This window comes from Sus scrofa, chromosome 17 (assembly GCF_000003025.6).
Source record: "Sus scrofa isolate TJ Tabasco breed Duroc chromosome 17, Sscrofa11.1, whole genome shotgun sequence".
Classification (NCBI taxonomy): Eukaryota; Metazoa; Chordata; class Mammalia; order Artiodactyla; family Suidae; genus Sus; species Sus scrofa.
The window spans coordinates 31,994,505-32,021,674 of record NC_010459.5 but is presented as its reverse complement, the minus strand read 5'-3'; the positions used below and the strand labels follow the sequence as shown (position 1 = coordinate 32,021,674).

At 54.7% G+C, this 27,170-nt stretch overlaps 1 protein-coding gene across 3 annotated transcripts; it reads right to left on the bottom strand.

Moving 5' to 3' along the window:
• SIGLEC1 (sialic acid binding Ig like lectin 1) lies at nt 436-27,170 on the bottom strand. Of its 3 annotated transcripts, XM_021077303.1 has the most exons (22): nt 26,934-27,170; nt 20,900-20,975; nt 20,250-20,609; nt 19,685-19,981; nt 17,927-18,193; nt 17,367-17,621; nt 15,273-15,572; nt 14,382-14,639; nt 12,789-13,124; nt 12,266-12,520; nt 11,751-12,053; nt 9,290-9,550; nt 8,816-9,127; nt 7,844-8,098; nt 6,977-7,246; nt 6,636-6,887; nt 6,019-6,321; nt 5,116-5,376; nt 3,318-3,620; nt 2,968-3,070; nt 2,585-2,672; nt 436-1,960 (listed from the first exon to the last, which is right to left on the bottom strand). In XM_021077303.1, the coding sequence occupies exons 2-22, from the start codon at nt 20,946-20,948 to the stop codon at nt 1,856-1,858; spliced, it is 5,193 nt and encodes a 1,730-aa protein (XP_020932962.1). In that variant the 5' UTR covers nt 20,949-20,975; nt 26,934-27,170; the 3' UTR covers nt 436-1,855.

Sequence of the window (27,170 nt, the reverse complement as noted above, 5' to 3'; positions counted from 1 at the left end):
CTGCACCTTGATTTTTCATTTAATAGCTGCACCCATGGCACATGGAAGTCCTAGGCCAGGGCTTGAACCCACACCTCCCCAGCAACCCGAGCTGCTGCAGTCAGATCCTTAACCCACAGTGCCACAGTGGGAACTCCAGCACCTTGATTTTTTTTTTTTTTTCTCTTAACAAGCCTTGGAGATCTTTCCGAATACTGGTCTCATTTACACTATTCCTATGATTATTAGTATTCTTCTATTATTACTTTGGATTTTTTTTTCTTTTTCAGCCACCCTTTAGCTTATGGAGTTCCCAGGCCAGGGATCAAATCCAAGCCCTGCAGCTGCAGCAACACTGGATCCTTAGTCCACTCTGCCAGGCTGGGGATCAAACCTGCATCCCAGAGCTCCCAAGACACCACCAATCCCGTTGTGCCACAGCAGGAACTCCTACTCTGGATTTTTAAATTAACTTTATTCCATACCATAAAAGGAACCGGTTTAAAGTATACAATTAGATGAGTTTTGCACTTATAAGAATGGGATCTGGGCCCAGGAAGGGTCCAGCTACAGCTACACAAAGCTCACCTGGCCTCCAATTTCTTCCCAACCTGTTAGCTCCTATGCTAACTCCCCAGAATCTGCACATTTCTCAACTCAAATCCCACAGCAGCGGGCTCTTTGCTCCTCCCACCATCTGCCAGGCTACCAGGGGAGTCATGAGCACACCTGACTGGTTCCTCACAGGCACTGACTTCCCCGTGGTGCATTATTCTTCCTTAGGGACCCTTGTTCATTTTAACAATCCCTAGTGCACAAGCCACCAGGAAGAGGATATGAACTCACTTGATGATGGAGAGGAATGCACTTGGAACAGAAACAAAGATGCTGATGCCATGTCTGCTCCCCACACTCTCTGGGGGTTAGGGGTGGGGGTGAGAGTGAGTGTAGGAATGGGGAAACCTCTTCTTCCAGGGGCCAGATCTGGCACAAGATGCCTGTTGAGGCAGCCCAACTGCCTGGCATTTCTTCTCCTTAGGGACCACCAAACATCTTGATTTCCTCAGTCTTAATGTGTAAGAGGGACTACCTCCTCCAGGAAGCCCTTGACCAGAATGGCCAGGAACACGCCCTGGCCTTCAGCAGATGGGCACTGAGACAGACAACACCCTGCTGGCAACTTTCTCATCACTGTCAAAAGTCTCAGGGATGAGTCTTCCCTTCCTTTGGAAATATAATAAAAACTACATTTCCCAGAATCCCTTGCAGTTTGAAATGGCCAAATGACTAAATTCCAGCCAATAGGAAGTTGAGTGGAAATGACTGGTGCAACTCCTGAGGGGTGTCTTCAGTGGGAATGGGTATGCCTTTTACTTCCATTCTTCCCTCTTGCTGGAGAGAGTGAGAATACAGTGGGGTCATTGTGAACTTCATAATCAAAGGCAACATTTTAGGGATGGAGAAAAAGAAGATAGAAGGATCCAGAGCTCCAGCACCTTAAACCACCGTAACATACCCAGACTTATTAAGAAAGAGAACAAATTTTCTCACATTGAAATTACTGTGGGTGGTCTTGTTAGAGCAGCCTAGCCTACATTCTAGCTAGTACTGAGTGCCCTGACCAGCCTGTGAGGATGTAGAAAGCTCTTCTTCTAATCCATCCCAAAAGTCCAGGGTGAGCTGGGAGGAGAAAGATGTGAAGAGGCAGTGCATTGGAAGATAAATGGAGAGATGAGATCCCGAGAAAAGAAAGACAACATGATCAACTCATTTCTCCTCAGCGTCCCCCAGGGTCAACACCCTCCTGGGTAGATTGGGGTTCACCTCCAACCTTCACACCCATTTTTCTTGGGGTTTGAAGCTAGGTCATAAAAAGTCAGACTGTGCTTTTCACAGACTGTGTGTTTTCACAGAGGTGGGCAGGATCAAATGCCGCCTGGTTCACAGAGCCCGCATCATCACCGATTCCAGTAACTTCTTCCTGAAGGCAGACAATGCCACAGGTCAGCTCAGGGGCAGAGGACAGGATGAGGTCTCAAATATGGGCTGCATCAGGATCACTGAGCTTCCCGCAGAGATAAACCTGATCACTGGTGCACTCTGAGAGCAGTTATCCACGGACCCCTAACTCTGAAGGGCAGTTCCCCAGGTCCCCAGCCTTAGGTAGGGGTCCCCAGGGGATTGGTGAGCAGATGCATGTGCTGGGAGCCCTGGCCCACCAAATGGATTATCTGCAGAAGGGGATACATCCTGGGGGAGGGGAACCAGACTTTCAGCCCTAGTGATGTGCAAACTTGGGAGTGGGGAAAAGAGACTCCAAAACACAGGTGGGGGCCCTGTGTTGCAAGATATGTCTTGGAAGTGGACAGGATGCCGCTCAGTTCAGAATGTCTGCTCCAGTCATTCAGGCAGCCATGCAGCAAGCCCGAGACGGCTCTCTGCCCCAGTCACAGTCTGGCTCCCCCATCTTCTCGGGGGCGCTAGGTCTCCATGCTCTCTCCCCAGCTTCTCCCTAGCCCCAGGCACCATCTTAAAATTGAGAGTAATCTCTCTGGGCCAGCCCTGCACAGCGGGTTAGTCGGGTGTTCTGTCTGCATGTGCCCACCTGGTCAGTGGACATCTGCGTGGTTTCCTTCCGAGATACCATCTCTACTGAATATTCACCCATTCTCAGCTTGTGAAAATTTCCCCGTCTGCAAGGGCAAGAGTGGACTCAGAGAGCCTCTCCCCTGCCCCCTGCCTGCCCCCATGCCCCTCCCCAACCCCAGAAGCTTAGCCCCAGACTGCTCACTGCACAGAGCAGTGGGGAGCTTTGTGGAGAGCAGGATAGGGAAAGAAGAAAACTCTAGAATGATAGATTTAGAGATGATTCTCAAAGGGCTTCCCACATTTGGAGCAGGGGGAAGGAGAGGGACAAGCTAGGAATTTGGTGGGGGGGAGTGGGAGAAGGATGACGTAACCCCATCCACCTTCCAGCTCCAGACCTACCTCCAGGCGTACCAGACCCCCAGGCCCAACAGTAGGAAGAGGAGGCTCGCCAGCAGCCCCAGGAACCAGAGAAGGTGCTGGAACAGATGCAGGCGATGCAGGGCTGGAACACAGGGGCAGGGCTCAGGGGTGGCTGTGGCTCCAGCCTTCAGGGCTCCCTCCCAGGTGAAACCTCTTCTGTTTCACTTTCTCTCAGCAGCTTCCCCATGCAAAGGTGCTTCAGGCTATCAAAATAGACTAGACAAGTGGATTGCAACAGAAGGGACTCAGGGATGATTTCAGAAGGAAGCCTTAGGGCCTGAGAGCTGGGCCTTTGTGCAGAGTGGCCTGGGGGACAGAGCCCCCCTCACCTCTGGTTCCGAAGTAGGTGGCAGCAGAGGCAGAGCCCAGGGCATTGGAGGCCGAGCACACATACTCCCCCTGGTCACTGGGCTTCAGCTCCTCCATGTCCACTCGCAAGGCATTGGGACTGGCTGAGACGCGGATGTGCGGCTTGGCAGGGGCAGCCTGAGGCTGGCTGGAGGCCACCAGCCGACTGCCCAGGTGGAGGGTCAGGCTGGCTAGGGGCTCACTGTCCACTCGGCAGTCCAGAATGCCCTGGATGCCACCCTCGGGCTCCACAAAAACAGTCATGGTGGGCGTCTTGGGAGGGTCTGTGGGAGGAGAGGGAGTGTGGTAATTGCAGAAACAACCGTAAACTCCTCCCTTCCCTGTACCCCACGCAAGGTGACTGCTGCTCCTCCTGTTAAGAGAGAGAGCTGCAGAGTTCCCATCGTGGCTCAGTGGTTAACGAATCCGACTAGGAACCATGAGGTTGCAGGTTTGATCCCTGGCCTTGCTCAGTGGGTTAAGGATCTGGCATTGCCATGAGCGGTGGCATAGGTCGCAGACACGGCTTGGATCCCGCATTGCTGTGGCTCTGGTGTAGGCCGGCAGCTACAACTCTGATTCCACCCCTAGCCTGGGAACCTCCATATGCTGCGGGAGCGGCCCTAGAAAAGACAAAAAGACAAAAAAGAGAGAGAGAGATAGCTGGGAGTTCCCATTGTGGCGCAGAAGAAAAGAATCTGACTAGCATCCATGAGGATGTGGGTTCCTGGCCTCACTCAGTGGGTTAAGGATCTGGCATTACCGTGAGTTGTGGTGTAGGTCACAGACACAGCTTGGATTCTGCATTGCTATTGGTATAGGCTGGCAGCTGTAGCTCCAATTCAACCCCTAGCTTGGGAACTTCCATATGCTGCACCTGCGGCCCTAAAAAGAAAAAAGAAAAAAAAAAAATAGGAGAGCGAGCCTGTTTTCTTGCTCCTTAATTCGGTGACTCACTCTGAAGACAGAAGAAGTGACATTGTGTGACTTCAGGGCTAGACCTCAGGAGGCCTTGAAGCTTCTGCTCTTCTTGGAACATAACCATGTGGGAAGCGCAGGCCAGCCTGCTGGACACATGTGGCCCAGTCCACTGCCAGCCATGAGGGTGAAGCCCTCCTAGACCATCTAGCCTCAGTTCAGCCACTGGACAACTGCAGCCACATGAGGGGAGCCCAGTGGAATTTCACAGCTGAGTCCACCCCAAATTTCTGACCCACAGAATTATGAGCAAATAAAAATAGCCATTATTTTAAGCACCAAGTTTTGGGGTGTTTTAAGCACTAAGTTTTGGGGTGGCTTGTTATGCAGCAATAGCTGACTGATATGACATGGGGTCCTGGTGAAGAATATTTACTTTTTTTTTTTTTTTTTGGCTGCATCAGCAGCATATGGAAATTCCCTGGCCAGGAATCAAATCCAAGCTGCTGTTACCACCTACACCACAGATGTGGCAATGCTGCATCTTTAACCCACTGTGCCATAGCAGGAAATCCCCTGGTGAAGAATAAAGTCGGGGACCAAGGTTGATGAGCGCCTCCTGTGTGCCAGGCACTCTGCTGCCTTATCTCCTGTAGTCCCCAAGGAGAGGGGACTAGTGTTTCCCAGTTAAGGAAGCCAGGACAGGAATACACGAGATCAGACATGATTCAGTGAGAATCCTCCGACCGAGGCCTCCATACCTAGGACGTCCTTGCCCTTTGCAGACAGAAAAGGAGGAAGATCTGAGTTGAGCATGTGCGATGGGGGGAGACTGAGGCAGGGGGAGGATGTCACACTCACAGAGCACCCGGAGCAAGACTGGAGCAGAGGTGGCAGCCCCGGCGGGGAGCTCAGCCTGGCAGTGGTACAAGCCAGCCTGGGCGCGGGCCACATGGGTGAAGGTAAGGGTGGGCACAGACTCTGTGTGTAGCTGCCGACCGTTCCGGAACCAAGCAAAGGTGGAGTTGCCCATGTGCCCAGGGCCACTAGGGAAGCGACAGCTCAGGTTCAGCGCTGTGCCTTCGGGCACATCCAGCCCTGGCTCGGCCACCACGTGCACACCTGCAGGACCAAAGGTGGTTGGGGATCGGTAGGCCTGTGGGACCTGGAGCCCCTGGGTAGGAGCCAGGTGTCTAAGAGGCCTCTGTGCATGATGGGAAGACCTGATCTGACTTGGGATCTCGATTCTCAAAGATAGGATGTGTCTCCCTCTTCAGACTAAGAACAGGGCTCTTCCTGGGGACCTCCAGGACAAGGCTGTGCCTCTGTCTCTCATCAATTCAGACTTTTGATGGATGAGGCTGTGTCTGGCCCTCAGATTGGATTCCCCAAGGGTGGGGCTGCACCTCATTCCTCAGACTGGGCTCCCTGAGGGTAGAGCTGCGTCTCTCTTCCCATCCCAGGCTTCCCCAGGGCAGGTCTATGCTCCCACCCCCAGACTGGGCTCTGCGGTGGCAGGGAGGGGGGTTTTGGCTCCCCTGCACCCAAGCTCCTCTTGGGCATTGTCGTACCTCCACCCCACCCCTTGCAGGGAGCTCTCCAAGGGCCAGGCCATTTCCCACCCCCAGGCTGGGCAGTGCCCACCCCCTCTCCATCAGATCAGGCCAGCCAGCTCCCCCTTTGCAAGCCCTGATGCTCACATGGACTCCAACCCCACAGTCCCTGCTCCCCTTCTCCCCCTCCCCCCCGCCCCGGCCTGCTCACCTTCTGGCTGCAGCTGCCCCATGGTGCTGACTGAGCCCAAGGAGTTGCGGGCCATGCAGATGTAGGTGTCCTTGTCACGTGAGGGCACATTCTGCACCCGCAGCTGCAGGGCGTTGCGGGCCACCTGGACATGGCCTGTCCCCACTGCTAAGCCGTGGGCCCCATGGCTGGTGGCCAGCACCTTGCCATCACGGGACAGGGTCATCTCGGCAGGTGGCTCGCTGTCCACAGTGCACTGTACCACGGCCATAGGGCTGGCCCTTGAGTCCCAGAAGGAGGAAAGGACAGCATCCCGAGGGGCATCTGGGGGCAGGACAGGGCAGAGTTGAGGGCCTTGCTTGGAAACACTGTGCTGTCCATTGCCCAGCGCCTGGCACTGGTGAGGCTAAAGCCTCTGGGAAAATGGTCACTTCCTGGGAGTGACAGCTTCTCAGGAGTCCGTGGGCAGAGTGCTCCTAGGGTTCACAGGGCCCAAGGGTCTCTTTCCTCATCACCTATGTCCTTCTTTCCCCAAGTGCCCATTCCAGGTTTACTGCGGTCCTCTGTCCACCTGCACTAGGGCCCAGGAGCACCCTCCATTCCACCCTGGGTGCCCCCAGCCAAAGACCCTTGCTCACAGAGGATGTGCAGTGCTGCGGGCTGGGAGATGCGTGTGCCCTGGGCATCCTGGACCTGGCAGGTATAGGCGCCCGCGTGAGCCCGTGTAGCCGCTGGAAACGAGAGGGAGGCAGCCGACCCCTCCTGCAGCCAACGGCTGTTGTGGTACCAGACATAGAGAGTGGGTGGGCGGGCAGCAGGGTCTTCACAGGTCACTGTGACAGGGGTCCCCTCCGGCACAGTGGCCAATGGAGCCAGTGCCACCTGCACGCCTGTACCAAGAAGACCAGGGTCAGCTGAGCCCAGCCAGACACCACAGCTGATCCCACCCCTGGTGGGCTTGGCTAGGGCCCTGACTCACCCTCTAGCCGCAGCTCCAGGGATGTGTTGGCCTGGCCCAGAGGACTGCGGGCCGAGCAGCTGTAGAGACCCTCATCACTGGGCCGGGGCTCCCACAGCTCCAGGCGCAGGGTGTTGGGGACAGAGGCTGCGGTTGAGGAGGCCAGGAGGCGGCCAGCATGGCTGAGGGTCAGCTGGGCAGCTGGGCGACTGTCCACAGTGCACAGCACCACGGCCAGCTGCCCACCACGGCTCTCCAAGAGATGGGTCAGGCGCAGTCTGCGGGGTGCGTCTATGGGAGGACGAGCAGCGTAGAGGGTGTTCAGAGAGCACAGCCATGAGGAGGCCAGCTTGCAGGTGGCATTCAAGCCAGGAGGGCCTGGGAGTTCCCATCGTGGCTCAGTGGTTAGCAAATCTGACTAGGAACCATGAGGTTGTGGGTTTGATCCCTGGCCTTGCTCAGTGGGTTAAGGATCCGGCATTGCTGTGAGCTGTGGTATAGGTTGCAGATGCGGCTTGGATCCCGCGTGGCTGTGGCTCTGGTGTAGGCTGGCGGCTATAGCTCCGATTCGACCCCTAGCCTGGGAACCTCCATATGCCATGGGAGCGTCCCTAGGAATGGCAAAAAGACAAAAAATAAACAAACAAAACAAAACAAAAACAAACGAGAGGGCCTTGGCTGCCCACCCCATGGGTTAATACTTGCCCAAGCTGGGGCACTGTTCCTCTGCTCCATTGCCCCCAACTCTAATGCTCCTTGTCCAGGGCCTCATCAGCTGACTGGGGACCGAGCTCCTGGGGTGGATGCCTATGGGGCTCTGGCCACGCCCTGACCCCTGTAAGCTGTTGTCATTCCTCCCAGCTCCACCCTGCATCCAACCACACTCACAGAGGACATCCAGGGCGACAGGTCTGGAGAGGCGGAGTGCCTGGCCAGGGATCAATATGCCACAGCGGTAGGAGGCGGCATCTGTGACAGTGACATTGGGCAGGAGGATGGAGTGGGCAGCACCTGGGAGCTGCTGCTGGTCTCGGTACCACGTGTAGGTGAGCTGGGCCAGGTGCGTGGTCCATACAAGGCAGGTCAGGTTCACCAGCTGCCCCTCTTGCACGGTGGCATTGGGCCACACCTGCACTCTCATAGCTGGGGAGAGAAAGCCGTGTGAAGCAAGCCACCCATCTCCACGAGGGTGTGGAGCCCGCTGGCTTCTGGGAGACACAGGTGACCCACCTGGAAGTGGGGCTCAGAGATGGAGCCTGGGAAACGGCTCATCATCAGTCAGGTGCCCCAAGCAGAGTTCTGCAGAGCCCTGGAGTGCCCTGAGTTCTGACCCTGGCAGAGGGCACCCTGCCCTGATGTAGCATCTCCTTGAGTGCCCCCTTCTGATTAGTTTGTGGTTTGGGGTTTTTTTTGTTTGTTCTGCTTTTTAGGGCTGCACCTGCAGCATATGGAAGTTCCCAGGCTAGGGGTTGAATCCAAGCTACAGATGCTGGCCTACACCACAGCCACGGCAATGCGGGATCCGAGCCGCATCTGTGACCTACACCACAGTTCATGGCAATGCCAGATCCTTAACCCACTGAACGAGGCCAGGGATCGAACCCACGTCCTCATGGATGCTAGTCGGGTTTGTTACTGCTGAGCCATGACAAGAGTGCATCCTTCTGATTAGTTTTATCCATGAAAAATTCTGGTTTTAAAAATGGCTCTTCAATGATACCCAGGTCTGGAGACTCCTGCCCTTATGAAAGGTAGGAATGCTGACTGTCCTATGTTCAGCCCTTCTGCCTGTCCCACAGGCTTCCAGAACCCTCTCCAACCTCCTCTTCTCCTAAAGGAGCCACTCATGCACACACTCACCCTGGGCATCGAAGGCGGCGGAGGCCAAGGTCTGACCCAGGGTGTTGGTGGCCTCGCAGGTGTAGACGCCTTCATCCTCCAGCACTGCGTTGTGGATCTCCAGGCGCAGCGTGTTGGGGGCTGTGGCCACCTGTAGGCGGGGAGAGCTGCCTGCAAGCTCCTCCACACCTTGTAGAGTAGAGGCCACGAGGCGGCTCCCATGGAGCAGTCGGAGCTGGGCAGGAGGGTCACTGTTCACACGGCACAGAAGGAGGCCCAGTCGCCCGAGGCCTGAGTCCATCAGGGTGGTGAGTGTGGCCTGGCGAGGTGCGTCTATCCAAGGCAGGGACGGGTCAGGGCCTGGCCAGGGCCTGGCCAGGCGGTCCCTCATCTAGGGTGCCCTCTCAAAGGCAGAGCCCAGGACCAGGGGCTCAGCATCCCCTTCCCCAGCCGTACCCTCATCTCCCAAGACATGGAGGGGGTGACAGTGCTTACAGGTCACGTGGAGGCTGACAGGGGCAGCCAGGTCCGTGGTGGCTGAGCCTGGAGCTTGGGCTTGGCAATGGTAGGCTCCAGCCTGGCTCAGAGTTATGGCTGCAAAACGGAGCGTGGCCGAAGTGGACTCCTGGAGGGGCTGGCCATCCCGATACCAACGATATGAGGTCCCCTCCAGGACCCCTATGGGTACCTGGCAGCTCAGGACCACAGCCTGGCCCTCCTGGAGCTCAGGCGACGGTGACACCCGGACCCAGGCTCCTGCAGAGAGAAACCAAGAGTATGTGAGGGCCCTGTGCCATCCCCTCCCCCAGTCTGGGACCGCATGTGTGTCCACACAAGGCCGGCAAGACCCCATCCCTGGGTCCCGGAGCTACAGCTCCCCCACCAGACTATGGCTGAGGGCTCCACTGCGGCTCCATGGCCCTCCCTGTCCTGCACCTGACTCCCCTGCCCTGGATCCCATCTGGCCCTCGCTGTTCACCACCTTAAGTTGTGGTTTTGCTTTGTCAGTCAATCTACCACCCACAGGGTGAGCCTCCCCAGGGCCCAGCTGGAGTGACCTGTAACCCCAGTGCCAGGCGTAGCACCTGCACATGTTAGCGCTTGTCACATATTGGTTTGATCCCATAAAGCACTGAAGTGGTTAGGGATTTAGGTCATGTCGGGGGCCATTGTCCTGATCATGGGGACGGAGAACGTGGGCAGGGATGTTAGCAGCTGTGTGATCTTGAGTTCTCTCCAGCTCTTTCCGGCTCCACTCTGCACCCAACCTACAACTCATGACAGCCCATGACTGGGCAAAGGGCAGACCCTAATGTCCACTGGGTCTGAGGCAGGAGAGGAGCAGGGTGGGAGGATAAGACGGAGGAATAGCCCAAGCGGTGATCAGGGACCAGCACCAAGTGAGTCCAGAGCTAGCAAGGCCCCCTGCTAGTCATGTAAGCATGAGAAAGCTCCTAAAACTCTGACCTCAGTTGTTTTTTATTTTTTTTAATTTTTAAATTTTTGTCTTTTTAGGGCCAAACCCGCAGCATATGAAAGTTCCCAGGCTAGGGGCCCAATCAGAGCTGCAGCTGCCAGCCTGCAGCTCCCAGCAATGACAGATCTGAGCCACGTCTGCAACCTACACCACAGCTCACAGCAATGCTGGATCCTTAACCCACTGAATGAGGCCAGGAATCAAACCCAAGTCCTCATGGATGCTAGTTGGGTTCATAACCGCTGAGCTACAATGGGAACTCCCCTGACCTCAGTTTTCCCGCCCGTGAATAGGAAAAGATATGCAGGACAAAGGCCCAAGGAAAACATTCAAAAATTGGGATGTGTCATTATGGGAGAAGAAAACATGTTTTTCTTCAGTCTTTGCAGCATTATTGGCTTATTCACTTAAGGAAGGATTCTTTTTTTTGTCTTTTGTCTTTTGTTGTTGTTGTTGCTATTTCTTGGGCTGCTCCCTCGGCATATGGAGGTTCCCAGGCTAGGGGTGGAATCAGAGTTGTAGCGACCGGCCTACACCAGAGCCACAGCAACGCGGGATCCGAGCCGCGTCTGCAACCTACACCACAGCTCACGGCAACGCCGGATCGTTAACCCACTGAGCAAGGCCAGGAACCGAACCCACAACCTCATGGGTCCTAGTCGGATTCGTTAACCACTGCGCCACGACGGGAACTCCAGGATTCTTTTCTTTTCCATGATGGTTTATTACGGGATACTGAATATCGCTCCCTGTGCTCTATGGTAGGACCTTCTGTAAAAATCCTCCCTATGGTGCAGACACTGTGGACAACAGTATGGAGGTTCCTCAAAAAACTGCAAATAGAAATGCCATATGATCCAGCAATCCCGCTCCTGGACATATATCTGGACAAAACTATAATTTAAAAAGATATATGAGGGGAGTGTCTGTCATGGTGCAGTGGTTAACGAACCCGGCTAGTATCCATGAGGATGAGGGTTCGATCCTTGGCCTAGCTCAGTGGGTTAAGGATCTGGTGTTGCTGTAAGCTGGGGTGTAGGTCACAGATGCTGTTCAGATCTGGCATTGCTATGGCTATGGCATAGGCCGGTAGCTGCAGCTCTGATTCGACCTCCATAGCCTGGGAACCTCCATATGCCGCAGGTGCAGCCCTAAAAAGACAAAAAAATAAAAGAATACATGAGGAGTTCCCTTGTGACACAGTGGGTTAAGGATCCAGCATTGTCACTCCAGTGGCTTGGGTCACCACTGTGGTGTGAGTCCGATCCCTGGCCCAGGAACTTCCACATGCATCTGGAATATACATAGATAGATGGATAAATGAGGAATTTAAATTATTCATATGCATATGTATATATGTATTTGCATACATATGTGTATATACTCAATTTGTATGCATATGCTACAACATATACATAAATATGCAGAAAGGCCCCAGGCTGCGTGGGTCCACCACAGCTTCAGAGGACTGACACCTACCTCGGACCTGGAAGGTAAGAGAAGTGTTGGCTGATCCAAGGATGTTGGTGGCCTCACAGCGGTAGCTGCCAGAGTCCCCAAGGCTCAAGTCTCGGACCTCTAGCTGCAAGGAGTTGGCCGAGGCTTTGGCCTGGAGGCGGCCATGAGGGGGGAGCCGGAGTGCCGAGCTGGCGGCCAGGAGGTGTTCCCCACGGAACAGGGCCAACTGGGCAAGAGGGCGACTGTCCACAGTACAGACGAACACAGCCGTGTGGCCCTGGTCCACGTCCAGGAGGGCTGACAACTTTGGAGGATCGGGGGGATCTGCAGGGACAGTGGGACACTCAGGCCACCCCCAGCCCAGCTCACCACCTTTCAGCTGCCACTCCCCATGCCACTCTACACTTGGTATAGACCTGCACCTGCTCTTCCCCAAGCCATGTTCTTGCCTCTCCAAACCCAACCTTGGCCCTGATTCCCCCAGACCACACCCTCCAGCCTCCGAGGGCCCAAATCTGCCCTTGCCCGACACCCACAGAGCACATTCAGGGCCACAGGGGTGGAGAGGCCAGCACCAGCCTCGGTGACGATGCGGCAAGCATAGAGGGCAGCATCAGTTCTGGCCACAGGTAGCAGCGTCACGGTGTCCAGAGGGCCCTGGGCCCATAGCGCCCCATCTCGGAACCAGGAGAAGTTGGCAGGGCCGCTGGCTTCACGGCTCACGTTGCAAGTCAGGTTGGCTTCAATGCCTTCCTGCAGCGTGTGTGACGGTGTGATGACCAGGACAGTGGCTGGAGAGCAGGCAGCACAGGCTTACTGAGACAGGTCTCACCTTGACGGCTTCCCCTGGGGCCCCAGTGGTCCAGCCTCCCTGCCTGGGAAAGGGTGGGAAGGAAACCCTTCGGGGTGCCCACGGGGCAGGGGGAGGACAGCAAATACTATCACTAATGGGAGGTGGTTTCACCCCATGGGCTCTCCTCAGAGGTGGGGGCTGCAGAGGAATAGGGTCCTGAGTCCCGGCCCCTGACCTGGAGCAGCCCGCTCACTGCCCTGACTCACCCTGGGCATCCAAGGTTGCAGAGGCGGAGGCGTTGCCCAGGGCGCTGCTGGCCTCGCACAGGTACACACCCTCGTCCTCCAGCACCGGGTCTCGGATCTCTACACGCAGTAGGTTGGGTGCTTTGGTGACCTTCATGCGGTGGAAACAGCCTCCGCAGGTGCAGCAGCCGCCCCCCCATGACAGAGAAGAGGCCACAACACGGCCCCTGTGGAGCAGCTGCAGCTGGGCTGGGGGGTCGCTGTCCACACGGCACAAGAGGAGGCCTTGGCGTCCGGCCCCAGCTCCTGCAGTATCAGGGTCCAGCTGGGCAGTGAACACGGGCTGGCGTGGGGCGTCTGTCGGGAGAGGAGCATGGGCACTCATCCCATGGCCTCTGCCAAGGTCCCATAGGTCCATGCAAGGCTAGTTAACTTCTAGAACACACTGAGCAAACAGCTGTTCAGGCTGTGCACTGCACAAGGACAACCAGACCAGGGTAGGAGGACCTCAGCCCATGCCTCTTGTGCTAAGCTCTGCCCTAGTGCTGGACTGAGTCTTCCCAGAGGAAGGAATTCCATCTTCCAACCTGGACAGAGGCACCGTGTGGGCCAGCAGCCACCTTGCATAACCTCCGTGTGCTCCTGGGCAGGGCGCCCACAGGGCAATCCCTAGGAGTCCTGCTCTCTGCTCCCACTCCGCACCCCAACATTTCCCCCGAGATCCTCTCTGCTTCTTCTCTCTGATCCCCAAGCCATCTCTGGTGATAATGGATAATGCCTAAAACTTCCTTTTCCTAGAAGCTTCTGGAGATGGTTGGTGAAAAACAGCCATCAGCCAAGGCCCCCATATGATACCTAGAAAACCCCCAAAAGTCACAGGCCTTCCTGATAGTCGCCAGACATCGCTCCTATATGTCAGCAAAGGCTTTCTGACAGCTAAGTGTGTCTAGAGCATTGGTCAGCCCCTCGGGAGCATCCACCCTTGATGGGATGCAGTCCCTGTACAGGAGGCTCTGCCTTCATGTCTGTGCCTGTGAGGCTGCAGCTTATGGGGTGTGGGCATAAATATAGGAGTATGATGTCCCAGGCCCAGCTTAGGAGGACAAAGCTTGGACCTGGTGCCCATGATGGGCTTGAGGCTAGAGGCAGGGCCCTGATGGGACTGGGATGGGGAAATGGGATGCAGAGAGGAAGAGAAAGCCTCTTGTTCTCCAAATTTCAGCTCTGGGAGTTCCCACCATGGCACAGTGGAAATAAATCCGACTAGGAACCACGAGGTTGTGTGTTCAACCCGTGGCCTCACTCAGTGGGTTAAGAATCCGGCGTTGCCATGAGCTGTGGTATAAGTCAAAGACGTGGCTAGGATCTGGTGTGGCTGTGGTGTAGACCGGCGGCAGCATCTCCAATTTACCCCTAGCCTGGGAACCTCCACATGCCTCGGGTGTAGCCCTCAAAAAAAAGCAAAACAAAACAAAACAAAACAAATTTCAGCTCTGGGTGGCCTGGGCTGCCTTCCTTATCAAGACTCCCAGACAGGGCAGAGTCAGGAGGGCCTGGAGGAGGTGGGAGCTGACCCTCCCCCTAGCAGGCACGGCTGGCAGGCCGGCTACTCACAGAGCACGGTGAGAACAGCAGGTGAGGAGGGCCCACTGGCGCTGTGGCTGCTCTGGGCCCGGCAGTGGTATGAGCCGGCATCTGTGCTGGAGGCTGCTGGGAGCAGGAGGCTGCTGCTGGGCCCCTCGAGAAGCAGGGCCCCGTTCCGGTACCAGGAAAAACGGGTGTCAGGCATCAGGCTCAGGCTGCTCCTGCAGCTCAGTGTCACCGCCTGCCCTTCCACCACCTCTGCTGCTGGGCTGATGAGGAGGCGGGCTGCTGGCAGGAGAGGGAGAGAGGGAGGCTCAGCTCCCCCACACATCCGCGGTTCCATGCCCCCCACTGCAGGAAGCCCGCCAGGGTTCCCCTCTCCCCATACAATTGTAGGGAGGTCTGAGCTTCATTACATCAGCTCTGCGAATCTCTCAATGATCAGGAGAGTTTGGCTTTGAATGCCCATTTGGATCTAATTGGTCGTAGCTGGCTGCAGCATGATTGAGAAGGATTCTGAGCCCAATCCCAGGCTTATGTTAAAAACCTGGCTTGATTGATTAGCTCTGCCTGTCTCAGAAGGAGGGAAGAGCAGCATATGCACCAAGAACTAGAAGACCCCAGCACAGAGTCTGCCCCCAAATGTTCAATAATTTAAAGACAAATAAATGCATATCGAGGAACCCTCCAAGTTCAGAGTCAGAATGGGTAAAAAAGGAATAATGCAATCGACCATGTTCCCCTTTTTGCCTTGACTTCTAGGAACCTCTGAGCCTGGGATGACGGTACAGCTCAGATTTTTGATATTCCTTTTTTCTAGACAGCTAGTTCAGGCCCTTGGTTGAGGTCTCTGGACTCCCAGGAGGAGGGGGCAGAACAAACCTGAGGCTCCCTCCACTAGCCCTGCTGTGGCCGTCTTACCATTGGCATGGAAGTCCAGGGTGGAGGACGCATTCCCAAGAGAACTGCTGGCTGAGCACATGTATTCCCCACTGTCTGTTGGCCCCAGGTCTTGAATCTCCAGGCGCAGGGAGTTGGGGGCAGAGGCGACACTGAAGCGTGGGCTGTGGTCACCCTCCCCGGAGGTAGAGGCCAAGATGAGGCCCCCGTGTGACAACACCAGAGTAGCTGGGGGCTCGCTGACCACAGAGCATTGGAGGATGCCCACCAGCCCCGCCTGTGTCTCCAGGAAGGCAGTTAGGTCCGGGGTGAGGGGTGGGTCTGCGTGGGGATGAAGGAAGGCCTGTCACTCTCAACAGGGGCACTCCTGGATCTCCCTTTATAGCCTATGACCCCTGCACCCATTTTTGTCCCATAATGCCCTGGGAAAGGGGGCACCCCAATGGCTCCTGAGTGCCTGTCCCTGAACTGGGTAAATTGCCCTGCCATCCTACTCAATCCTTGTGGCAACCCTGAGAATGGGGCTCCAGGGACCCATTTTAAAGACGGGAAAACTAGAGTTCCTGTCGTGGCTCAGCAGAAACGAATCTGACTAGTACCCATGAGGACACAGGTTCAGTTCCTGGCCTTGCTCAGTGGGTTAAGGATCTGGTGTTGCTGTGAGCTGTGGTGTAGGCTGCAGATCCAACTCGGATCTGGCATTGCTGTGGCTGTGGCATAGGCCAGTGGCTATAGCTCTAATTCGACCCCTAGCCTGGGAACCTCCATATGCCGCAGGTGCGGCCCTAAAAACATAAAATGAAATAAAAATAAAGACGGGAAATCTAACAAAGAAACCAGCCAGCGGCCAGCACTGCAGCAAATGATCAAAGTGAATGCTCCCAGCAATGGGACAAACAGACCCCACGTGCCTCCTGTTGTGATGCAGGGGGAGACAGACACAGCATCACAGCCACGATGTCCCTGCTCACGTGCATAGCCTCAGTCTGCCCCACTCAGATCAACGCACACTGAGGACAGCACAGAGCAACAGGCCTGTGATCTTTGGGATTCAATGTCAAGGAAAACAAGGAGAGACTTAGGAGCTGTCCCAGACTGAGGGAGGATAAAGACACTCGACAACTGAATGCAAGGCAGGATCCCAGACCAAATCCTGGAGCAGAAAAATAATTGCCATAAAGGACATTGTTGGGCCACCTGGTAAAATTTAAATGTGGGTTGTGGATTGGATAAGAGTCTTATATCAATGGTATCAATGTTAAGTTTCCTGACTATAGTTATTGTACTGCAGTTATGCACAAGAATGACCTTAGGAAATACATGCTGAGAAATTAAGGAGTAAAGAGGCATTATGCCTGCACGTTCAGGAGGATTGATAGATAGATAGATAGGTAGATAAATAGATAGATTGATAATAGATAGCATGTGTGTGTGTGTATACATATAGAGTGCATGTGTGTATATGCATGTGGCTAGAGAGAGTATAAATGTCTATGTGTTTATGTGGAGAAAATGTATGCCTGTATGCACACTTTCATGTGTATATGTACATATGCACATACATGCATGTGTGTGCATGTGTGAGCACCTATACACACACATACATAATACACAGAGAGAGAAAAGCAAAGGTATCAAAATGTTAACAAATGGAGAATCTAGGGAAGACAAAAGACAAAATAAATAGCAGTTCCTGTCGTGGCTCAGTGGTGAACGAAACCAACTAGGAACCATGAGGTTGCGGGTTTGATCCCTGGCCTCACTCAGTGGGTTAAGGATCCGGCGTTGCCATGAGCTGTGGTGTAGGTCACAGATGTAGCTAGGATCCTGCATTGCTGTGGCTGTGGCGTAGGCGGGTGGCTACAGTGCCAGTTAGACCCCTAGCCTGGGAACCTCCATATGCCCTAGAAAAGACAAAACAAACAAAGACAAAATAAATTTTAAAAAATAGTAATAAAAATAGGATGAAACTGAGGCCCAGGAAGGTCAAGGCCTCTCCAAGATGTGAGCTCAAGGGCACCTGGGCCCAGGACCCCAAACGTCCTGCAGGGCCTCCTACTTTTTGGCTCAGTTCCCAGGTCCAGACTCCCCACCGGTCCCTCCACCCTCACTTACGGCTGACCACCACGCTGACAGGGGGAGAGCGCTCTCTGCCCCGGGCGTTCTGCACCTCGCAGAAGTAGAAGCCCGAATCCGCCCTGGTGACTGAGTGCAGCCGGAGGGTGCGGCTGTGAGAGCCCTCCAGCAGGGCGTGGTTCTTGTACCAGCTGTAGCGCAGCTCGCTGGGCGCTTCCTTAGGTGTATTGCAGGCCAGCGTCACCGTCTGGTTCTCCAGGATGGAGCCCACAGGGCTTACCTGGACCTCAGCCACTGTGGGGACAGCATAGGACACGCTGGGGGATACCCAGAGGACTTCCAGGCCCAACCCCTCATGGTTGCAGCCAATCAGCCTTAAGCTCTGCACAGTCTACGCCCCGCCCCTTCTGCGGAGGCGCCTCTCGGATTGGCTCCGCATCTCTTGGCCCTGTTCACTGGGATCCTCCATACATCCCAGGCGATCACCTGTCTGAGGCCGGGTTGGGACTCCCCACCCGCATCCCCAGAGGTGCCTTGGCCTGGTTTCCTTAACCCCAACGCTGCCCTCTGATCAAGACCCAGGCTCCTTCAGGACTCACTGAAGACGTGGAGGCTGACCGGGGGTGAGACTGAAGAGCCCACGGCATTCCCGGCTTGGCAGGTGTAGACGCCAGCATCAGCCCAGGCTGCCCGGCGCAACTGAAGTACACGTTTCTGGTCTTTGAGCTTCGTCCCATCCTTGACCCACTGCACGGAACTGACCTGAGGGTTGCTGCTATTCACCTGGCAGCTGAGGGTGACCAGATCACCTGGAAGGACGTTCCGTCCGGAGTGGCTGAAAAGGATCTCCACACCCTTGGGGGCATCTGCAAGGCATGATGGGGGGATGCTGAGCAAGGGCCCAGGGAGGGCAGGGGGCATGTCCCTCTCCTCTTTCAACCCTCTGCCCTAGAAAGCCCATCCAGATAAATCTTTTTTTTTGCCGGATCGGGGTCTTTTAGGGCCGCACACGCAGCGAATGGAAGTTCCCAGGCTAAGGTCCAATCAGAGCTACAGCAGCCGGCCTATGCCACAGCCACAGCAACACCAGATCCAAGCCGCATCTGCGACCTATACCGCAGCTCGCGGGAGCACCAGATCCTTAACCCACTGAGCAGGGCCAGGGATTGAATTCTTGTCCTCATGGGTACTAGTGGGGTCCGTTACTGCTGCGCCACCAGGGGAATTCCACCCAGATAAATCTTAAGTCCCACTAGTTCCCCTGTCCAGGGCAGGCCCTGCTCCCCACCTTGTGAGGAATACTGACCCCTTCCTTCTCCACCGAGAGCCTGATATTGCAAAGGGTTGGCCTACAGCCAGCCTGCACTACCGTCCTTGGTTTTCTGCCTCATGATGCCTCCCATAGCCCTCCCTTCTATTTAAGGGTCATGGGCACCGCACTGCTTTTTCGCCTGGCTTGTGGTAGCGGTTGACAAGGAACCGCCACCTAATGCAGGGGGCCAAAAGCAGTGTCAAAGTAGCTCTAAGAATGGTTAACTCCTTTGCTGGGAGGGTGTCCACAATACGAAGAAATGACCTGTCTTTAAATCTTGTTCCAAAGCCTCTCTCTATGTAACTATGCTAATAAAAGATCATGTTTTCAAGTGCTTAATCTATATAAATATGAAAATGATAGAAGCTAATATTTTTGGCTGCCCCCATGACATGCAGAAGTTCCTGGGCCAGGGATCGAACCCATGTCACAGCAGTGACAACACTAGGTCCTTAACCCACTGTACCACCAGGGAAGTCCAAGAAGTTGGTATTTTTGAGTGCTTAATAGGTACCAAGCACTCTTAATTTTCATAACAATCCTGTGAGATGGAAACATATGTACTGTTACTGCCAGTATACAGATATGAAAACAGAGGCTCCAAGAGGCAAGGAACTTGCCTGAAGTTTGCTCATCTAGTGGATGGCAGAGCCAGCAGCCTGACGTCTGTGTATAGTGGTGGTTCTAGAACAGGCTGCCCTCTTTTACTGTGATGGGAAGATGCATAATCAAGTGAAAACTCCGGCTTTCTCCCATTGCCTCCTTGCCACGTCCAGATGTTACCCCGGTCATGTGTGCAAGTGGCCTGAGGCAGGAAAGGGGTGATCCCCTTCCTCCCTGGCCTCCTCCAGAGCTGGGCTAAATCCCAGGGCCCCTGTTGCCAGACTCCAAATTCTCTGGTTTTTCTGTCTCCCGTTCTCAGCCCAGCCTGGCTGCAGGTTCAGGAGATGAAAGGGAGACTTTCACCGTGGTGCTTAGGGCTTAACACTCTCCACCTGCCCCACCAAAGTGGGAAGGGCATGTCCCCCCATCCCTGTGCACTCACACTGCACTTGGAGGTGAATCTCCTTCTGCATCCTGCGTTCGGCTGCTGAGACCTGGCAGCTCAGGATCCGGCCATGGTCCTGCCAGGACAGGGCCATGTGCAGGGTCTCCATGTGGCTGGTGCCCGAGGGCTCAAGCTTCTGGAGGTGGGAGGTGACGGAGCGGGTGGGATCCTGGCCTTGCCACTGTAGGTTGACCGGCTCCGTCGGGCACACATAGGGAGTGGAGCAGTTGAAGTCCACCTCCATGCCCTCATGCAGCTTGGCTGGCAAGGCAATGGTGGGCACGCTGGGCACCTCTAAGGATGAGAGAGGAGGCTGGGGACTCCCGTTCACCACACCTGAGCCCTCCTGCCTTGGAAACCCTGGCTCCAGGCTGGAGCTTCAAGGAGAAGGAGAATGCAAGTAGTTCACAGGGGCGAATGCCAGGGGGCACAGGGCTAGGACTGGAACTGCGGCCAAGATTGGGGCTGGGGTTGGCTTTCAGACCAGGATGGGAACTGTGAGCCAGTGGGGCCAGGGGTGGCCTGGGAGCCCAGGCAGTGGCTGGGCCACCCTGCTCCTCACCTGTCACGGTGACAACTGTGCCTTTGACATCTGACCAGCGGTTGCCCTCGCTGATCTCAAAGCGGAAGTTATAGGAGCCCGAGTCCTGGGGCTGCAGGTCCTTCAGCAGCAGGCTGCACGTCCTCTGCTCAACCTGCCCCAACAGCAGGGCCCGGCCTTGGAAGTGGTTCTCCACCACCTTTGGGTTCCTGGAGTGGCTCACTACCAGGCGCTTGCCTGAGTAGTCATAGTACCAGATGGCTGTGATGCCATGGGGCACCTCCACGTTGGCCGGGAAGCCGAAGGTGCAGGGGATGATGAGGCAGGAGCCCTTGATGCCCTGCACGGTCTCGGGGCTGGAAACCGTCCACGAGGCCAGGCCTGAGGGAGGGACAGGACAGGGTGGAGTGTGATGCAGGCCAGGGTCACCTCCTGATCTGTCACATAGGAGGTGCTCCAGATGGGCCCCCGAACCCTGCCGTGTCCTCAGCAATGCAGCCCCACGGGGCACCCCAGGGAGGGTCATGGCTCCCTGTCACTGCTTCCCCATGCCCTTCTTCAACCTCAGCAGCTAAACCTGTGACCAGATACAGTCCAGTGTGCCCAGGCCAGCCAAGGGCTGGCCTTGCTGAGCCAGGCCCTGTGAGAAGAAAAAAGCCAGAACAACTTACCTGCTAGAGCAGATGAAGCCAGGAGGAGGAGCAGGAGCAGGAAGTCCATAGCAGGTTCTGGCGCTGCTTCTGGAGCCTAAGAGGGTGGCACACAGTGGGCTGGCAGGGCACACGGGAGCCTCCTGGGGAACCTCAGGGTACCTGGGTCTCAGAGCCTGCTGGGAACCCAGTCCTGTTTCCCCACGTGCTACGCTGGCCAACCCAGTGAGAGGGCAGGGCAGCTGCCAGCAGGGAGCCAGGAGCCCACTTCCCCAGCTCAGGCTGTGCCTAGGAATGCCTTCACTTGATGGCATGCCCCAGAAAGTCCTCTGTCACTTGGCCACACCCTAAGTTCTGCTTTCCCAGCCCCTCAAGGATAAATAGCTGTTTCTCTTTCCCCACTTCCCTGCCCTGTCTCTGCACCCAAGTTAACAGAAATGGGAGCCCAGAGAGGCCCAGCGACTTACTCCAAGGCATCCAGCACACATGATGCTTTCTTGTTTGAGACTTGCTCCCTATCAGCAGCCTTACCAGCTATAGAGCTGAGCACATACCAAAGTGCTGCCTTTGAGTCCCTCCCCTGCTTGAAAACCTTCTGTGGCTCCCCATTTCCCATGAGATGGGGTTCCCAGTGCATCCCTGAAAGGTCCCCCTTTCCTACTCTGAGCTCTGCCCCATTCCCTGCTCCCCCTGGGTTCGCCCTAGGACCAGTCTCACTCTGGGGCCAGTCCTGTCTGCCCATGGGCTCTCCAGCTGGCCAGGTCTGGCATCACCAAAAATGATCTTTTCTTGCTGAAATCTCATTCAGTCTTCAAGGTGGCTTCCAGGTGAAACGTCCCTTTTGGGGTCTCTAGTCAATCCAGAACCATCTCTGTGGTTGCCTTGTCCCTGGTGAGCACCCACTTCTCAAGACCTGGAACTGAGGACATTGTCCTGCAGCAGGGCAGAGCACCCCCAGGCCTTTCAGTGGCAGGCAAGAGAGGGGTGTGGTTCTTGGGGATTTAAAGTTGATGACGGGGCAAGTCTAGGTGTGGCAGGGAGCACAAGGACCCTGCCCAACACATATCCCACAAACATGAGTTGAAAGCCTACTGTATACTATGCACAAGAGGGCAGGCCCTCCACCATGGAGTGCCCCTGATGGGGATGGGGACACAGATGTGAATCCAAAGGGGAGAGATGCCAGAAACACAAATAACAGAAACTATAAAACTCTTAGAAGAAAATGGGTGAAAATCTTCATGACCTAACTTCAGGCAATGATTTCTTAAGTATGACACTAAGAACACAAGCAACAAAAGAAAAAACAGATAAACTGAACTGAATCAAAATGAAAATCTTTTTGCATCAAAGGACACTATCAGGGAGCTCCTGTCGTGGCTCAGTGGTTAACGAATCCGAATAGGAACCATGAGGTTGCGGGTTTGATCCCTGGCCTCACTCAGTGGGTTGAGGATCTGGCGTTGCCATGAGCTGTGGTGTAGGTCGAAGATGTGGCTCGGATCCCACATGGCTGTGGCTCTGGCGTAGGCCGGTGGCTACAGCTCTGATTAGACCCCTAGCCTGGGAACCTTCATATGCCACAGGAGTGGCCCTAGAAAAGGCAAAAAGACAAAAAAAAAAAAAAAAAAAAAAAAAAGACAATATCAGGAGAGTGAAAAGCCAACCCACAGAATGGGCAAAAATACGTGCACATCATACATCTGATAAAGGGAGTTTCCATTGTGGCTCAGTGGAAACAAACCCAATTGGTATCCATGAGAATGCAGGTTCAATCCCTGGCCTCACTCGGTGGGTTAAGGATCTGGCATTGCCATGAGCTGTGGTGCAGGTCACAGATATGGTTCAGATCTGGTGGTGCTGTGGCTGTAGCATAGGCCGGCATCTGTAGCTCTGATTCAACCACTAGCCTGGGAACTTCCATATGCTGCACCTGCAGCCCTAAAAAAAAAAAAAAAAAAAAAAATCCAAATATCTGATAAGGGATTACCATTTGGAATATGTAAAGAACTGCTACAATTCAACAACTAAAAAACCCAAACAACCCAAATTCAAAAAATAGGCTACAGATTTGTATAGACATTTCTCCAAGATGACGTACAAATGGCGGATAAACCCATGAAAAGATGCTCAACATCATTAGTCACCAGCAAATCAAAACCACAATAAGCTACCACTTCATACCCATTAGAATGACTGTAAAAAACAAACAAACAAAACCAGAAAATAACACATGTCAGCGAGGCTGTGGAAAAATGGAAGATTCGTGTACTGTTGGTGGGAATGTAAAATGATGCAGCTCCTGTGGAACCATTTAGTGTTTCCGAGTGTCCATCCACAGACGAATGGATTTTTTTAAATGTGGTATGTCCATGCAATAGAATATTATTCAGCCATAAGAAGGAATAAATTCTGGACTTCCTTTCGTGGCTCAGTGGTTAACAAACCTGACTAGGATCCATGAGGATGTGGGTTTGATCCCTGGCCTCGCTCATTGGGTTAAGGATCTGGTGTTGCCAGCCGAGAGCTGTGTAGGTCACAGATGCAGCTTGGATCCCTAGTTGCTGTGGCTGCGGTGTAGGCTGGCAGCTGTAGCTCCCATTTGACCCCTAGCCTGGGAACCTCCATACACCACGAGTGCGGCCCTAAAAAGCAAAAGCAAACAAACAAAAGAACAAAAAGAAAGAAATTCTGACACATGTACAACATTGTCATGATCCTAAGTAATGAAAACATTGTACTAAGTAAAATAAGCCAGGCACAAAAGAGTAAATGTTTTATGAGTCCATGTACATGAGATGCCTCGAATAGGCAAATTCATAGAAAGAGAAAGTAGAATAGAGGTTACCAGGGGCTGAAGAGAGGAGGGACTAGGAAGTTAGTGTTTAATAGGTATAGAGTCTCTATTTTGGATGATGAAAAAGTTCTGGGAATAAACGGTAATGATGGTTACACCATATCGTGACTGTATTTAATGCCACTGAATTGCACACTTAAAAGTGGTGAAAACAAGAAAAGTTATCTTGTGTATATTTTACCACATACATGTACAAAACACATGTTGCCAACTTTGCAATCCTCCCTGCTCCTAAGTGCTGACTCTGCAGTGAAAGGAGGGGCCTGGGGAGGCTGGACGTGGGGACAGGAAACACATGACATCTCTCAGCTCCCAGCCTGGGGGCGGGGGCTGATTCTGGTGGCTACCAGGGTTCACACCTGGGGAGAGGCTGAACAGACACCCAGGTCGGGATGGGGCCTGAATCGCCTGCAGGGATGATGATGCCCTACTCAGCCAAGTACAAGGGGAGGAGGGAGCAGAGCAAAGGCGAGCTGTGGGAAAGCCAGGCAGAGCCTTGTTCTCAGGGAATCTGGGCCCCTGGCTGGGCTACTCCTGCAGACAGATCTGGTCATTTGCTGAGGCCCGGTGGCTTGTCCTCTGTTGGTTTTGGGGGAGTTTTTTTTTTTGATTGGTTGTTTGGTTTGGGTTTTTTTGTTTGTTTTCGTTTTTTGCTACATCTGTGACCTATAGAAGTTCCTGGGCTGGGGACTGAATCTGAGCCGCAGCTGCAACCTATACCATAGCTGTGGCAATGCTGGATACTTAACCCGCTGCCCACAGTGGGAACTCCTCATCCTCAGTTCTTGGAGCAGTTCTAGTCCTGCTCGTCTCCCAGGAAGAGGTATCCAGACCCTCCACACCTGGTCCTTGGCCACAGGAGAGGATCATGCTGGCCAGGCTGGGCACCACCACCCGGATGCTGTGGCCTGATGCTAGACTGAGTGGCAGCCTGCTGGACACGTTTGGAGGCTGGTGTGACCCCAGGGCCCAGAGCTACACTGGGCATCAGGATCAGCTCCCTCTATAGCTGAGACATCACCAGTGCCCATGTCCCCAACTCACCCACTGTTCCCATTCAGGGCCCTGGAAAGGCCAGTGCTGAACCTACAGGAGGAATGGTGGGAGTTTTGACACACTGACCCCAGAAGGAGCAGGGATTTTCGAGAGGACTCTTTCTAGAACCACCCCAAATTCCATTACATGGGTGTCACCTATACTTAGCCCAGCCCCAGTACCCAGGGGGTTGTCCCACCAGAGTCCAGCTTATTGGCTCAGCCTGTTCCACCCCAAAGACCAGCCTCAACCCAGAGAACTTTCCTGGAAAAAAGAGAAGGCAAGGAGTTCCTGTCATGGCGCAGTGGTTAGTGTAGGTTGCAGCCGCAGCTCAGATCCCGCGTTGCTGTGGCTCTGGTGTAGACTGGTGGCTACAGCTCCGATTAGACCCCTAGCCTGGGAACCTCCATATGCCAAGGGAGTGCCCCCAAGAAATGGCAAAAAGATAAATAAAAAAAAAAAAGGAGAGAGAGAGAGAAGGCAAGAAGATCGACAGGAAGGGAGCCCCTTGTCCCTGCTTAAAGACTGGTCTTGAAGGCTAGGTGCCCCTAGAGCTTGGGTGAGCTGGGTCCTGGTGGGCACCCAGCACCCCCGGCAGTGGAGGGATGATTTTAGTCCTGGGGAAGGGGTGGCAGTACTGGGCACAGGGAGCATGGCAGCCCTTATGCAAGGACCACTGAGAAGGCACCTGGTCCTTGGCCGCAGGAGAGGATCATGCTGGCCAGGCTGGGCACCACGACCCGGATGCTGTGGCCTGATGCTAGACTGAGTGGCAGCCTGCTGGACACGTTTGGAGGCTGGTGTGACCCCGGGGCCCAGAGCTACACTGGGCATCAGGATCGGCTCCCTCTATAGCTGAGACATCACACCTCAAGTCTTGGGTGCTCTGAAGACAGTTTAAAATCCCATTCTTGGAACCAGTATATACTGCCTCAGGGTGGGGTTGGGGTGGCCTGGCACATGGCTGGCACATATGTTTGCTGCCTCGGTGAGAGCGAGTGAGCGGGTAAAGTGTACGTGAGACCAAGTGTCCCAGGCTGTCTGGGAGGGCAGGCTGGGGCCGCGAGAGTCCCTGACCTCTGATCCTAGAGGCCAAGGCAGGCCTGGAAAAGGAAGGACAAGGGCAGTTTCACTGCAAGCAGCTGTGCCCGGGTGCAGGGTTCAGTTTCTATTTCCTCGTACCCAGGCTTCTCCCTAACTTCCCTATTCAGGTTGGAGAAGGAGGGAAATAGGGGGTGCTCTGCTCCACAGATCAGAAGTCAAGTTCAGATGGACAATTCCACGAGTACATTAGCTTCATAAAAGTGGAAAGCCCCAAACATAGGCCGCTCATTTAATTGGGAAAGCCAAGTAATCCATAAATGAGGTCTGTTGGCTTTGAAATGGGAGTGGAAATTTCACATCTCATTCTTTTTTGTTATGGCTGCACCCATGGCATGTGGAAGGGCCCTGGGCCAGGGATTGAATCTGAGCTACAGCTGTGACCTGTGACCTACGCCACAGCTGTGGCAACGCCCGATCCTTTAACCCACTGCGCCGGGCCAGGCATGCAACCTGCCTCCGCAGCGACCCGAGCTACTACAGTCGGATTCTTAACCCACTATGCCATGGCAGGAACTCCCGTATCTCATTATTTAATCTGGCTGTAAAAGCTCTTAGCCTGAGCGCCCCTTCCCCCAAGCTCTGCTGGATGGTGCAGGACCTTTGCTGAGATGAGTGAAGGGGTGACCAATGAAGTGAAATGACGGGAAGGTGAGAGTTGGGCTGCAGTTGGGTTGGGGTGGCGGTGATGGCTAGGCTGTGATTTGGAGTGGAGTTAGAGTTCAGTGAAGGTTGAGAGTGATGGCGTTGGGTGAGGGTGCAGGTCAGGACCAGGGCTGGATGCAGAGGGGGAATACTAATCAGCTGGGGGGGGGTGATGCAACCGAGGGTGAGGCAGGGTTGGGGTGAGTACCAGGGCTGGGGGGGCAGGAGTCGGGATGATGGTTAGGATGAGGATTGGGATGTGAGTTGGGGAAGATTTGGGATCATGCAGGGATCTGAGTGAGGAGCGAAGCCTGGATTGCTGTCTTGCTCTTGGACACCCAGAGGTCCCCCAGCAACTCTCAGCCCAGTCCTGATCCTAAGCTTCTGCATGCCCTCCAGGTCCAGGGATGGGAGTACCTGCTGCACAGGGGAAGTGGCGGCAGACTGGCGAACCGCTGGCGAGAAGGACGGGAGGAGGGTCAGGAGCTCGCGGCGCCTCCGGCTCTTCAGGAGAAGAGACCCAGCCTCCAGGGTCACTTCCTCTTTTCCCCAAATCTCAGCTCTCTTGGAGGCTAGTCGTGGAGGAAGCAGCCAGCCTTGCAACACCGAGACAGGAAAGACCTCCAAGGCAGGGGAAGGCCCTGGCGAAGCCTG